Source organism: Acomys minous (genome assembly GCF_964271855.1).
Source record: "Acomys minous genome assembly, chromosome: 2".
Taxonomy (NCBI): domain Eukaryota; kingdom Metazoa; phylum Chordata; class Mammalia; order Rodentia; family Muridae; genus Acomys; species Acomys minous.
Window position 1 is genome coordinate 132264722 of NC_140484.1, and position 15219 is coordinate 132279940.

General features: G+C 51.1%; 1 protein-coding gene and 1 long non-coding RNA gene across 2 annotated transcripts in view; one reads left to right on the forward strand and one right to left on the reverse strand.

Moving 5' to 3' along the window:
- Positions 1-15219, forward strand: part of CHRDL2 (chordin like 2) — a 29476-nt gene that overhangs the window by 10742 nt on the left and 3515 nt on the right. The window contains exons 3-9 of the mRNA XM_084774035.1: positions 3768-3861; positions 4978-5120; positions 7602-7695; positions 9346-9401; positions 12208-12373; positions 12980-13174; positions 13514-13687. Coding sequence (XP_084630161.1) covers positions 3768-3861; positions 4978-5120; positions 7602-7695; positions 9346-9401; positions 12208-12373; positions 12980-13174; positions 13514-13687 — 922 coding nt within the window. The remainder of the gene's footprint in view (positions 1-3767; positions 3862-4977; positions 5121-7601; positions 7696-9345; positions 9402-12207; positions 12374-12979; positions 13175-13513; positions 13688-15219) is intronic.
- On the reverse strand, positions 583-11952 carry LOC311593021. The gene is made up of 4 exons (XR_014777569.1): positions 11194-11952; positions 7171-7279; positions 3206-3412; positions 583-3063 (listed from the first exon to the last, which is right to left on the reverse strand). It is a non-coding gene; the product is annotated as an uncharacterized lncRNA (long non-coding RNA).

Below are 15219 nucleotides of genomic sequence, written 5' to 3' on the forward strand. Positions count from 1 at the left end.
TCTCTGGCCACTGGGCCACCTATAGCAGGTATGTCTGGGAGACCAAAGGATGGGAGGACAGCCTGCCTTGGGCCAGGCACCAGGAATTATTATCCTATAATGATATTGTCGGAGGCAGCTGTGGCTCAGCGCATGGGTAGACTGAGGATCTGGCCTCCGGTCTAGTTTGTGTCGATGCCAGCCTCGCTGTCTCCACCCAGGCAAGGATGAGCTTCTGTGCCAAGGAATTCCCTCCAGCCTTCCTCCCAATCCTTCCTCAATAGACACTCCTCCAACTCAGCCCATCCAAACGTTCGTTCTCCAAGCCTTTGGCCAAAGCAGTAAATGATCTCCGTCTGGAGCATCTCTTCCTGCATGGACATCCCTATCTCCCGGTCTCTCTCTTAATTACTGTTCACATTATGTGCATCTTCTAGATGAGGCCCCCCAAGAACAAGTCTCACATCTAGCCAAAGGCTGAACCAAATGGCGCAGAGACCATGTCTTTGTTTTCATCCCTGTCTCCTCCTACCCCGCTGTACCCGCGAGCTTTCCATGTCCACAACAAAACACTTGAGAAAATAAACGTATAAACAGGGAATGTTTATTCCATTTTCACAGTTTTAGAGGCTCTAGTCCAAGGTCAATTGGCTATATTGCCCACTTTATGGCCAGGACACCAGAGAATAAGGAAGAGGCCCAAGTCCTGTGGTCCTCTTCAAGGGTACACCCCCAGTGACCTATGGGCTGCCCAGAAGATCTCTGGAGGTGCACAGAACCTCTACAGCTTCATCCAGGGGTCTTTAACACTTGCACCTTTGGGGCCATCCAACATCCAAATGGTATCACCAACCCATCACTTCCCTGGGCCTTGTACAATCAGCTGAGTAAGATAAAGGAGACCTGTGCAATCTAGAATTCTCCAGGGATGTATGAGGAGAGAACAGGAGCGGGCCAGAGGGGACACTCAGCCAGCAGAGCCCTCTTGGAATGTCTCGAACTCACTTTCTAGATGACGCTGGGGGCTTCTGGCACCCTCTTTTCCTCACAGAGCAAGAGACGGGGCAGACAGATGCTCTGAGGGCCTCCATGATAAAGAGAGAGCCTCCTGGGGTGGAGAAGAGCCCCTGAAGAGACCTGAGTGGGGAGCAGGGGACAAAGCACTTCTCTCTACTTCCACACTTGGCCCACTGCTTCCTGGGTCTTTCTCTCTCTCTCCTTACTGTCCCCATGATGTTAGCTTCAGGTAGAACTCAAACACCAACAGGGATGCAATTCCTCCCCCTCCCCTAATGGCACCAGCTGCCTCTTTTATCCTTAGCACAGCTGAGGCCATTAAGCCATTTAGCAAAGAACTTTATGAGATATAGCCAGAAAACAGAAAGAAAACCATAACAGAAAATTCCAGACATGTCACATGGTCCAGCTGACAGAGGCCAAGTTTTGTGATCCGTTGGAGTTTATTCATGTCTCCTTCACACATGGAGTTTCTTTTCCTCAGCCCAAAGGACCGCTGCCCGCACTTCCAAAGTACAGCTGAATGCCTGTTTCCACCGTTATCTCTCTTCACCATCTAAGCTATCTTTACCTCCCACATGGACCGCTGCATGAGCCTGCCAGCAGGTCTCTCTGCTGTCCCCCTCAAAATCCATTCTCCACAGCGCAGCTAGAATGACCTTCCCCGGACCCAGAACTATGGTGTTTCTTAGCTCTTAAAACCATCCAATAGCTTGGGGAGGCAGGGGAGGGGGTGGTCTCATGTAGCCTAGGCTAACCTCAAATGTACCTGAGGATAATCTTGAACTTATAATCCTTCTGCCTCTACCTTGACGGTGCCAGGGTCACGGGCATGTGCCACTGTGCCTACTTTATGCCGTGCCAGGGACTGAAACCAGGGCTTCCTGCGTGCCAGGCAAGCACTCTTTAAGCGCAGCCCACTGGCTCTTCCGCACGATCCAACCCCGCCCCTATCCTCCAACTCTAGACCCTCACTGCAGCCACATCAGCCTGATGTCTAACTCCCAGCTTTTGGAGCATTCTCACTAATCCCTCTGTTAAAATCAGCTTCTCTTAATGTCACCTTCCTGGTTCATAATGTGACTGTCACCTCCTTAGGAGGACTTCCCTTACCGTCTCCAAAGCGTCTTCTAATTGCATCACCTGGTTTGGTCGTGGCCATAAGCTTAACTCCTGGAGTTAGCTTGACCCACTTCTTTTTGTCCTATGGCCCATCTCCATCTACCAGGATGCAGTCAAAAGACTGTCACTTATCCCTGGTCATGTGCCTGTGCTCAGTATAAGCACCCAATCTGTCTGTCTCAGCATCCCATGTAGGCATGGGGCCCTGGATATGTGTGTGTGACCTCAGCCTCTGGGACAGTCTTTGCTCCCAGGATGGATGCCAGTACCTCTCTAACTATTGTTGAGGACAGCAAGTGAGGTCATCTACATTTACCTGGCCACCCCACAAATGATGGATGTGACCTTACAGTGAAGTCCCCTCTGGCCACAAAGAGCCCTGCCACATGCCTTGCCCCTGCCCTGTGACCCCCAAGCTGCCCCGCCTGACCCGATTCAGCAAGAACCAAGAGAAAGGGTCTAGATCTTTAGACCACATGACCCTCAGATGCCACCTTGCTTTCCTGAGGGCCTCGGTTTACCCTCCTAAGGTTGATTAAGCTCCTCGGGTGTGGGATCCATCTCTGTAGATCTGCGAACACCCCTGAGCAACGATCGGTCCTTGGCATTCTCTCTGGCCATCTTGGGAAGCAGGGATTCCAGAGGGACTCAGGCATCTAGGGTCTTCCTTGGTGCAAGAGGTTGCTTCTGGAAGAACTCCTGTCTACAACCTCTGCTGGGCGGAAGGCAAGAAAAAGGAACTACATACAAGGGGGCTGGAGCCAACTTGATTATCTTTAGAGTTTAAGCAATGTTGGTTCCATTCATTTGAGAGCCTCCTTGTCTGACCCCGGCTCTCTCCTCTTGAGTCTCTCCCTCACACTTTTAGATTGTAGTGGTTGCTTGCTTGAAGTCAAGTCCTGTGTCGACCATTGCTTTGGATTCATGGCTGAACAGAGGAGACAGCTGTAAATGTACAGTACAGGGAGTTTGTCACAAGGGCAAGAGCAAGGTATGGGGAGGCCGAGGAAGGTCTGAGGGACGGCCTGGCGCTCTGGGAAACCTCTGGAAGGGCCTCTTGCTTTGTGTGTTTCTCTGATTCTCTCACCTGCTGAACTTGAAGATGAGAGAGGCCTTCAGCTCCCTTCTTCTCTGGTGCCGACCTTAGAAGCTCCACCCAAGAGGACCTCTTGGAGACTTGGGAAGTAGGATGATGCAGACCCAAGTCTTTTTCATGCCAGATTTTTAGCTCTGTCTTGGTCACTGTCCTCTTGTGTTAACAGCCCTCCTTTGAACACTCGGCACAGGGTCAGTACTGTAAGGAAAAAAAAAAAACTCAGAGAGTTAAAAATAGCCCAGGCAGAGCACCGAGATCAGTGCCCAGATAGCACAAGGCTTTTAAATCTATTTCTCATACCCACAAAGGGGCCACAAGATCTGAGCAAACCCATGACAGCGCTGTAAAGGGTGCTGATGAACAGGTTAAGTGAGTTCTGCTTTGTGGACAGGGTAGAGACAGGGCTCATTTGGGTTTATTTTTAATCCTATTACACATGGGCTTAAGACAAAGAAGGGCGCCCTGCAGCTAAGGCAGAGGTTTGGGGAGAGGACCCCTGCAGATGGGAGGCAGTGGTTCTTTGGAATAAAGCCTGACCCTGTATCTCTTTCAGAACGGCCACGTGAACTGTTACCGCCTCCGATGCCCACCCCTGCACTGCTCACAGCCTGTGATGGAGCCACAGCAGTGCTGCCCCAGGTGTGTGGGTAAGTAGCCTTCCTCTTCCCCTGGCACCAAGCTCCCCACTGACCACCTCACTCTTGCTCTAAGGCCCTGGCTGAGAGAAGCCTCTGAAAGAAGAAAAAAAAAAGCAGTTCTGTCCACCAGACTGTGGGAACAAACAGATGTTCAGTGGGTCCCCCAAGTAGGCTAGCGAAGCAGCGAACTTCTGGCATCCAAAATTGATACACATAGCGGGAGAAGAAGGCAGGTAAAGTAGAAACCGGGTGGGCAAGATGGCTCAGAAGGTAGGGGAACTTTCCATCAAGACAAAAACCTGAGTCCATACAATCCCTGGGACCCACTGACTCAGAAGATTGTCCCCTGATCTCCACCCACATGCTGTAGCCTGTACCTCCCAAAAGGGAATACATGTAATACAAAACTTTACAGTTAAAAAAAAAAAAAAGTAGAAACTGATTGAAAGATATAGGAGCTGGTGTGGCCTGCTGACTGCACATTTGGGTCCAGTCCCTGTGGCTTTCCAGCAGTAAGGGACAGTGAAGGTGAATGACTTGGGACCTGCTGGCCCCTGTATGTGCGCATGGTGTCTTTGCTGTGGCTCGTTTCTCTACCTCTCAGATTGTGAACTTCGGGGTGGCAGGGCCAAGCCAGACACGGAGAGCGTGCTCCATGAAGGCTCAGGGGCCTCAGACACTGAGGGGTGGCTGGGCTGCAAAAGGGAGGGGGCATGTGGTCACATGTAGGTATCAATGGGCCCTCTTGGCTAGCTGATATCAGACATGTCTGGGAAGGCCAAAGCCAGACCTGAGTTGGGAGAAAGAGAGAGAGAGAGAGAGAGAGAGAGAGAGAGAGAGACAGAGACAGAGACAGAGACAGAGACAGAGACACAGAGACAGATAGAGAGACAGACAGAGAGACAGACAGAGAGACAGAGAGACAGAGACAGAGAGAGAGAAAGAGAGAGAGAGAGAGAGAGAGAGAGAGAGAGAGAGAGAGAGACAGAGAGAGACAGAGAGAGACAGAGAGAGACAGAGAGAGAGACAGAGAGAAATCTTCAGAAAAGTGAAAAGTGGCCTTCCTACTTGTGGCAAAAAAAAATCTTAAATCTATTCTTTTTCCTCCCACCCTCCCACCTACAGATCCTCATGTCCCTTCTGGGCTCCGGGCTCCCCTAAAGTCCTGCCAGCTCAATGAGACCACATACCAACATGGAGAAATCTTCAGTGCCCAGGAGCTGATCCCCACCCGCCAACCCAACCAGTGTGTCCTCTGTAGCTGTATTGTAAGACCCTCTACAGTCTCTGTGGCCCAAGCCAGTGTCTATCCTACAAGGAGGGGTGGGGCAGGCCACTGGGCGAGAATCAGAGATGTTGGAGGGAAGGGAACAGTGGGGTGCACACTGTCCTGCCCCTAGCTCGGGGAGGTGACCTTCCTCCAGTTTCCACGCCCATTTCTACTTCCACCAGTGGACACTGTACTCCTTTTGAGGGGGAGAGAATGTGTACACACTGTTCCCGTGTCTTCTCTCACTCCATGCCCAGGGCCTGGCATGCAGATGACGTCAGTGGTTGCTGCAGAATGAATGAATAAATGCCAGTTGTCAGTCCCAGGACACAGACAGGACCTGATGGTAGCAGATGGGGTTTAGTCTGAAGCACTTGGACTCCCTGTGCCCATGGTAACAGGACAAGTGCCTAGAAACAGCAGGGTTGACCGATGTGTGATTGGAGGACAGAGCAAAGCAAAGCAAGCACGACTTATGACGCCTCCATCTTCTGCCATGGGAGTCTCTCCCTTTAGCTCTCTTCCTGCCTGTCACTCTCAGCCTCAAGCTTGGCTCTTCCATCTCTTCACCCCCCTGTCACCAAACCTTTCCAGCCTTAGTTCCTGACCCCTTGAGGGAGTCTGCTGAGGTGGTCCTCAGCCTCTTCCTAGAAGAGGTGTCCGTGGGCTATGCTTGAACTCCGGCTCTGCCCTGGCATTGCGTGACTTTTCCTGAAGGTATTTCAACAAAACATCTTTCACCACAGAGAGGGTGCCAACAATCAGCCAAAGAAACTATCCCACTCCAGGCTAACTTGGTGCATTGGTGACATACTTGGTCATTGACAGGAGTGTGGGTGCATCACTAAAAACCCCACCCTAACCTGCGTGACACCTCGTGAACCCATTAGCAATGCATCCTTGGAGTTCCCTGGACAATGTGCAGGCAGCTCCACAGGAGGGTCCTTTCCCCAGCTGTTGTTGCTGCTCATAACACTCTTGGCAAGAAACCTTGGGAGCCCTAGAACTTTCTGAGCATCCTGAGCCTTGTAAGTTTCCTTGGTTTCCGGAGTCTTCTGAGCCTCCATCCCTGCAGGAGGAAATGTTTCAATTTTGAGGGAAACACTTGGTTCCCAGTGTGACGTAGGCAAGCCGCCTCTTCTCAAACCCGCTTCCCCGTTTCCATCAGGCCATGCTGTGAATCTTAATGTTTCCATGTGGTGGACTGAATAGCCAGCCAGCTTCGGGAAATGACTACCTGGCAGGCTAGTGAGTGCCTGCTTGGCAGAGCACATGCCTCTTGCCATAGGCTAGAACATTGCACCGCTAGATTCATGCTCATTGAGCTGTCTTTGGTCAATGGCCCTACCGGAAAGACCCCATCCTGTTCAGATAAGCAAATGGAATTCAGAGCAGTTAAGTAGCTTGCTGATGGCTATAGAGCCAGAATCCAGACCAGACCCCATGACTCCCAAAGTCTGCGTTCTTTTTCCTTCCCATGAAGGGGGACATCTGAGTTAGGACAAGGCTAGGAGAAGATGCAGAAGTGATGGTGGTGGATGGACAGGATATTCTTTTTTTTTATGTTTTTAAAGATTTATTTATTTATTATGTATACAGTATTCTGACTACAGGTACACCTGCAGGCCAAAAGAGGGCACCAGATCTCATTATAGATGGTTGTGAGCCACCATGTGGTTGTTGGGAACTGAACTCAGGACCTCTGGAAGAGCAGCCAGTGCTCTTAACCTCTGAGCCATCTCTCCAGCCCACAGAGAGGATACTCTAATAGTTCCTTTGCCAGCTTTTCTGGATGTTCCGTTTATGGCTCTGGCTTGTGTCCTGGCCTCCCCTCTGGAAGCAAGGTCCTTACACCTCAGATCCATAGGGAGGACCAAGGAGAGAACTGGGAACTGCCTCGTTTCCTACAGGGACATGGGGCATCACAACCGCGTTTCACAGCCATACTGGCAGCTGACTGTGATCCCTGCCTTTCAGAGCAAGTGACACTCAGGAGGGAAATCCTCTCCAAAGGCTCCAACCCCCTGCCTCACATCCTGCAGTCTTACCTTTCAGTGTGGGCCTTGAAGTTGGAGGCCAATACTTTTCAGTAAGAGCAACATAAGTCTAAGAGTCACCTTGTGGAGTCTTCTATCATGCTGGGTCCCTGATGCAGGCCTGGGAGAAAGATGTTTTCAATAGGAAAGACTTGAAGCCTGGGCTCTGGTCTCTTCTACCCTGACTGTCTCTATGACTGGATGGCACAGTTCCTCTCTTAGCCCCCGGACTACTCTCATCTCAAAGCACATCTCACAAGTTTCCGTGAAAGCTGAGGGAGGTGGTGTTCTTTGGGGGATTGGAGTAGAAATAGGAGGTCAAGAGGACACCCCCATTCCCACACCCACACCAGCTGACTGCTGCTCAGGGAAAGAGGCTCTCCTGGGCCCCAGGCTGATGTTTAGCAGATCTCACTTCCAATCTGGTGTGTTCTTTCCATCAGGAGGGCCACACTTACTGCGGTCTCATGACCTGCCCTGAACCCAGCTGCCCCACCCCGCTCCCTCTGCCTGACTCCTGCTGTCAGGCCTGCAAAGGTGAGTGCCATAGTGAACTTTGTTGACTTGACAGAGCCTAAGGTCACTTGAGAGGAACTGCCTAGATCAGGCTTGCTTGTGGGCTTGATTCTGAATTGACGAAGGATGGCCAGCTCACTATGGGCAACACCATTTCCTAGGCAGGTGGTCCTGGTCTACCTAAGTCAAGCAAGCCAGCAAGCAGTATTCTTCCACGGTTTCTATGTCAGCTTTCTGTATCGACTTCCCTTGATGGCAGACTATAGTTTGTAAGCCGAAATAAATCCTTTTCTCCTTAAACTGTTTTTAGTGGGAGTGTTTTACCATAGCAATAGAATGTGACTACAACTGTGAGTCTTCCTGAAGTCGACCAGGGTCCCACAGCACCCCCTTTATGGACTGCTAGGAAGAGCCCAGGGACAGCCAGCATATAGTAGACATGTCCTTCCCACAGGGAGGTGGTAGCTTGGCATGGATGTCCCAGAAAGCAGGACCCATGGCTGATGCTGTGCTGTGCCCCTGCTGTCACTGCAATAACAGGAAGTACACGTGAGGCAAAGTAAAGATCTGGGGGTGAGAGAAGAAGAGAGAAAAGTTCATCCTCCAGATTGTCAGCTTCCATCGGCCAAGGCTCACATCACTAACCCTCATCCACGCTCCTCACCCCTGCAGTGTGGGTGACAGGCAGTAAGGGGAGGGGCTTGTCAGAGGACATGGATGGGAGGTACTGCTAGGGGTGAAGCCGAGGGCACCTAGTTGATGGGAGCAGAAGGGGCGCTGCTGCAGAAGCTGCAGTGACTGGGTACTGTCCCCACAATCCAACAAGGCCAAAAGAAACTCAGTAGCACTCAGGAGGGGATGAGCATGGCCTGAGACCTTGCTTCTCCTGACATCCTCATGGCAGCATAGGGCACAGGATTGGACTCCTGGGGTAGATTCTCTGGGTAAACTGAGGCTGGCACATATGCTGCTGAAACTCAGGCTGTCCGTGTGGACTGGGGAAGCCAAAGAAAGCTTCTTGGGGAGCCTCAGATGTCGAGGCTTGGGAAGGTGTTCTGTTTGGTGCTCCTTGCCCCCTCTAGACGTCAGCTGGGAGGTGGTGAACAGAGAGGCTGGCCTCGCGGTTCTAACGGGCAGCCTAATTCTGCTGTCCTGGGTCTCTGAAGCATGAGAGCGTTCAAGACAAGGTTGGGAAAGAGCATAACGCTGGGCTTCTGGAAGCTGCAGGGCTGGTACCCTGAGTAAAGTAGCAAGAAGAGGCCTCAAGATTCCCCTGAGGCAGCAGACTGAAGATACAGCCCCAGAAGGGTGTTGTAAAAACCCTGTATGCAGGCATGGGATTCTGGGATCTTGGGACCATCAACAAAGGGATGACCAGTGTCTCAGAGGGGTGACTTTTAAGTAGACTAAATAAGATGCTCTGATTGAACTGAGCAGTTCAGACCCAGGAGTGACCAGAAGATCAGTGTTGGGAGCCAAAGCAGCATCCTAGTGGTGGAGATTTTATCAACTCAATAAAGACAAAGACAGGCTATGTAGAGGAATGAAAGTCCCTCTAAGGTAGCTTGTAGGCTCAGGCTACAGTTGTGACATTGGACTTTTGGAAGGGACAGAGACATAGGCAGAGGCTTCGGCAATCATCACAAGGCTGACTCCGTTTCCTTTTCTCAGACAGGACAAGTGAGAGGTCCCCTGAAGAAGATGTGGCACAGTTGCAACATGGAGAGGTGAGGTGCACACAGCTCTGCAGGCATGGTGGGGAGAGGGGCTGCTATCCACCGCCAAACATCTGCATGGCCCCTCAGCACCTACTTTTCTTTTTTCTTTTTAAAAAATTAATTCTCTCTTTTTTACATATATATTTATATTATTACACACACACATATACAATAAACTACCTATAGCAAGAAGAACCACAAAACAAACAGGAATTATATAAATGTTACATTCATAGTGTTTTGGCTATTTGTATTTGGCAGCCTTGAAGAAAACATCTTTCCTATCTTGGCGAGTCTAAAAGTCTGACTGTAACTCAATATCTGTCATATCTCATCTCTACCAACTTAAAACATCTATCTAGACCTAAAAACATCTTTTTTAAAAATATCTTTTTTTTATTAATTCATTCATATTACATCTCAATTGTTATCCCCTCCCTTGTATGCTCCCATTCCTCCCTCCCACTTACCCCTTCCTCCCCTCCCCTATGGCTGTGACTGAGGGGACCTCCTCCCCCTGTATATGCTCATAGGGTATCAAGTCTCTTCTTGATAGCCTGCTATCCTTCCTCTGAGGGCCACCAGGTCTCCATATCAAGAGGACATGGTCAAATATGGTGCACCTGATTTCGTATGAAAGTCAGTCCCCACTCTCCACTCTCCACTCAACTGTGAAGACTGTCCTGTCCATTGGTTAGATCTGGTTTGGGGTTCGAAGTTTACTGCACATATTGTCCTTGGCTGGTGCCATAGTTTGAACAGAACCCCTGGGCCCAAATCTGTCTGTCATAATGTTCTTCTTGTAGGTTTAGACCTAAAAAAAAAAAAAAAAAAAAACTTAACTCCTAAACAACTAAGCTTAACTGTAAAACTAAACTATCTGGCCTTTAACCCCATCAGAGACTTGAGAAGGAACAAAATTAATACTGGGCCAGAAAGCGGAAGCTGATGCTCCAACGTTATAGGAAGTTTGGAGTGACTGTTCAGGCAGCAAACTGTCTCTGTCTTTTTTTTTTTTTTTCATTTTGGAAGCTGCTAACCAGCACCCACTTTTCTTAAGCATTATGCTTTATCTAATCCTGATCTCTCTGCCCACGCTATCTCCTAGGCCTGAGGACTTGACTCTGGGTCAGCTGTATTGGTGCCTCCACAGTCTCTCTACCTGTCATCACAGATCCTATTGGGGCTAATGGGCCAGAAGGGAACAGGTTGCCACATAGGACGACGCAGGCCCCAAAGGCCCCCCTTTCCCTCTGAGGAATCTCTCACACTGTTCTAGCCAGAGCCAGTGTATGATCAGGCCAAGCCCTGGGGGACGGCCTCTGGCTTGGTCTGTGCATCTGTGCCTCATTTCTGGGGTGCAGGTTCTTTGTTAGGGATCTGCCCTTCTGCACCCACCTTGATCATGGCTAACTTGTCTGTCGATTTATCAGTCTTTTCTAGAATTCAGATAGGCCTATCTCTGTGGCCTAAAGGGAAAGAGATGGGAGGATGAGCCACACCCTGACTCAGGTCCCCTATCGCTTCTCAGTGCCATGTGACAATGTGGAAACTTCTTCTCTTCTCTCATCCTGGCCTCTAAGAGCCTACCAACACCCAAAGCTGGACTCCTGGTCTTTCTTCCTCAACAAGGGCATCTATCTGCCTTTGCCAGGCTGATTTCTCAAGAGGGTCCATAAATCTGAGCCATTTGATCTTTCCTTCCGCTGCCTGTCCCCAGAAAGCAATGTGTGGGGCCCACAGGCCAGTGACGGACCCTGAACAACTCTTTCCTGACTAGCCGAATGGCTTCAGCACTTACCTGAGGGGGGTTGTGTTCAAGTCCTTCTTGCCTCAAAGCCACTTGGCCAACGAGAGCTTCCCGGGCACTTCCTGTGTGCCTGAGCCTGTGCTGGGGCCCGGGCTGTTTCTATTCTGCAGGCTCAGTCTCTGGGCCATGAACAAGTTGCCTTGGAGACTGGGTGGAGTGGGACCAGACTGTAGAAGGAACAGTGCAAGTGGCTCATGGACATCGAGGAAAGGGACAGGCTCTTCTTCCTGTCCTCAGCCCTGTCGTGCCCCTTCTGTGGCCTGGAGCTGCCCAGGTCCCAAGCTGAGTGCAGAGCACCTGCCACGTAGGCTGCCGTCCCATCCACATTTCACCGCCTCATCCTCCTACATGTAGTCTGGAGAGGCAAAGGGAGGAGAGTAGGACCTGGGCGTGAGGATCTTGGATTTCAATGTATGGAAGACAGGGGGCTCTTATTTTGAGGCCCTGTATTTCTAGGTAGATCCTGAGTTTTTGTTTGTTTGTTTGTTTGTTTGTTTTCCTACACTGTGGAACCTTCTGGTATCTTCAGAGGCCTATTCTGTTGTCTCATCACTTGAGGTTTCCTAAGCAATCCGTTTTCTCTATTTCTGATCCCGTATTACTCTGCCTACCCACTGCAGCCCCAAGGCCTGAAAAGGACTTGGTGGAGGCTGGGCTTGCCAAATCCTTGTCAGTGTTTTTATTGATCCATCTGAGAATATCTTAGACCTCACCCAGATGGTTCTGTATGAAGCCTATTGCAGAGCCTATGTGCTCTCTCTCCCTCCACCGCCCCCCCCCCCGCCATGTGTGCGTGTGTCTGTCTGTCTGTCTCTGTGTCTCTGTCTCTCTGTCTGTCTCTCTTTGTCTCTCTCCTGTCTCTGTCTCTCCCCCGCCCTCTCCCCCTCCCACCTACCTCCCTGGGAAGTCCTCTGGTTTCCATAGGCAGGCCTCTCAATGCAGCCTGGTTTGTGGCCCGTGCTGTGGCCTGCCCCACTCAGACAGCACTACATTCGCCATTTACAGAGACATTCCCAGGATCCATGTTCAGAAGATAGAAAGAGGAGAGGCCCTGGCACCCCAGCCCCTACCAGTGTCAGCTCCCCTCTGAACTTCATCACTCGCTACTTCCGACCAATGGGGACAGGCAGCACTACCATCAAGATTATCCTGAAGGAGAAACATAAAAAAGGTGGGGACAGCACCCTCCTCTGCTGATGGGGCGGGCCCCTACCTCCTGAACCCCCTTACTCTGATTCACCAATCCCAATCTGACCATGGGCTAAAACTCAAACACAAACAAAACCAAGTGCACCCTTGAAGATCACTAATCCTATTTAATAGAAGAGAGCCAGAGCTGGTCTGGGGTGACAGTGGGGATGAGGACGTGGCACTGGCTGCAGAAGGGGACAACACGGCTTGACAGCAGGACTTCCAGACTTGTGGAGAGGGGAGAGTCATGGGGCTACAGAATCCCACATCCTGGGATGTTGATGAGATGCTAAGGCAGGGAAGTGGACCTGCTAGAGTTCACACCACCAGGTGGTAACGGTTGTCCTCGGTGCTACTGCCAGGCCAGCAGAAGAACTTCTTAGGCCAGGGGAGGGCTGTCCATGTCCAGCAGACCTTGGGTACTGGAAAGCATGCCAGAGTTGGTACAGGTTTTATTCCCTGGCCTGCACTTTGCAAGCTATATAGCTGGTGTTCACTGGGGCCTACTCTACATTTTGAGCTAGAGACTCTGGCCAGACCCAATGCACTGACCCCCGCCCCTTCCTCCTTGCTCTCTGTGTTCCAGCTTGCACACACAATGGGAAGACATACTCCCATGGGGAGGTGTGGCACCCTACGGTGCTCTCCTTCGGCCCCATGCCCTGCATCCTGTGCACGTGTACGGATGGCTACCAGGACTGCCATCGCGTGACCTGCCCTACCCAATATCCCTGCAGTCAACCCAAGAAAGTGGCTGGGAAGTGCTGCAAGGTCTGCCCAGGTAGGAGGGATGCTGAGGGCAGGGAAAGCACTGGCCATGGGCACTGGGAAGCTCTGGGACCTGCAGTGTTTACGCTTAGCCACAGGATGTGGGGCTTACAGGTGTCCAGACTGCTCGAAGCACATAGAAGCACAGCCAATTCCAGGCTACACGGAATCACCTAGCATGGCAGTGGCAGCATCCGGGGCTCTTGACATAGACATAAAATCAAATGATGTTTTGCATTCTATGAAGCTATAAAACATTAGATCACTGGATCTTTTGAGACTAGCAGTGTCGACTGAACACACTACATTCTCTCTCTCTCTCTCTCTCTCTCTCTCTCTCTCTCTCTCTCAGAGGATGAGGTAGATGCCGACCACAGTGAGGTCATTTCCACCAGGTGTCCCAAGGTACCAGGCCAGGTGTATGTGTACACGTTGGTATCTCCAAGCCCAGACAGCCTGCACCGCTTTGTCTTGGAGCATGAAGCATCTGACCAGGTAGAGATCTACATCTGGAAGCTGGTGAAAGGTGAGAGCCAGCTCCTGCTCCCAGACTCACAGCCCTCTGGTACCTTGCTGTCCTTGGAGCCCATAGGGGCCTTTGTTGATCAGATGCCTCAGCATCCTTCCAGGAGTAAGAACCCTTAATTCCATCCCCATCCCATTCCTCTACAATTTCTAATAGCTCTGATAAACTCGCCATGGCCTCTGAATGCTCCCTCTCCTGGTCATGGAGGGTTACTGCACCCTTTGGAGAGCCGACCTTAAAATCAGACTCTACTGGTGAGGTTGAATGAAACACTGAGCCATAATCCAAAACCCGGAGAAAAGAAGAATCAAGGGGTGGGGACAGGTGGCTCCTGATTCTGATGGGCTACCTGATTCTGATTCTGCTAGAAGGAACAGCTTTACTCTGAGTGACTTGCAGAGGTCAGACCACAGGCAGAGGCTATGAAACCAGACAGACCCGGGGTTCAAATCTCACCTCTGCTACTTCAAATCCTGGTTGTTCTCATTCCTAGCTGTGTGACCTTGGGCACTCACTTATCCTCTCTGGACCTCAGTGTTCTCTTCTGTGAACTGGGGAAAGGTGCTTTGGGATCATCCCTGACATACGGGATATGGCAAAAATAACCTGTATTCGCCGACCACTCTGGCTGGCTAGAATGGCGGAGAGGTGGGCTTCTATCTAGTATGAGGAATCACTCACTCATCCTTGGAGCCCTTCTATGGTGAGAGGGAGGTCAGAGGTGACAGAGCAGGGGAGGCAGAAGCAGGGACTCTTGCCACTGTTCTCAACCTTTAGACCACACTGTTTCCCCAGCTGGTGCCGGCTACAGTTCTCAGACCACCCACACACTACACCCCAGCAGGTGCTGGGACAGCAGTAAGCGCCCCCATCCTTGGGAACACAAGGCTTGATGACTCTATGCAACAGGTGCTTGTGGGTAGCTGATCCGGTTAGAGAAGGCTTCCTAGAGGGTGGACCCTCTGCAAGTGAGGGAAGCAGGAGGGCCTTGGAGAAGCCACGGGGTCTTCACAGACAGGACGGCAGGGGCCTTGCAGGCTGGACACCAGAATCCCTGTACTCTGTGCACAACAGACACCAGGTGCAAAGTGCCCCATTTAATCCTCACAAGAAACGCCATGCTATGTACTCAGGCCTCATTTCGTAGATAAGAAAACTAAGCCTGAGAGGCAAGGGGGTGTAGCTTCGCCGCTAGAGTGCTCGCCTTGCACACAGAAGGCCCTGAGTTCAATCCCCAGCACAGTATAAACCACACGTGGTGGCAGACACCTGTAGTCCCAGAAGTGAAACCAGACTTTGAAGGTCATTTTCAAATACATGGAGAATTTGAGACCAGTTTGGGCTACATAGACCCTGTGGAAGGAAGGAAGTGCAGGCTCAGTCTGGGGCGGGGGGGGGGGGGGGGGGGGAACAATGTGACTTGCTCAAAGGCTTAGAAAGAGCAAGAAGGGCCAGGATGACACAGAGAGAATGCGAAGGGGACTTGCTTTCCATCTTGTCATCACCAGACCCAGAATAAAAGAAATGAGGGG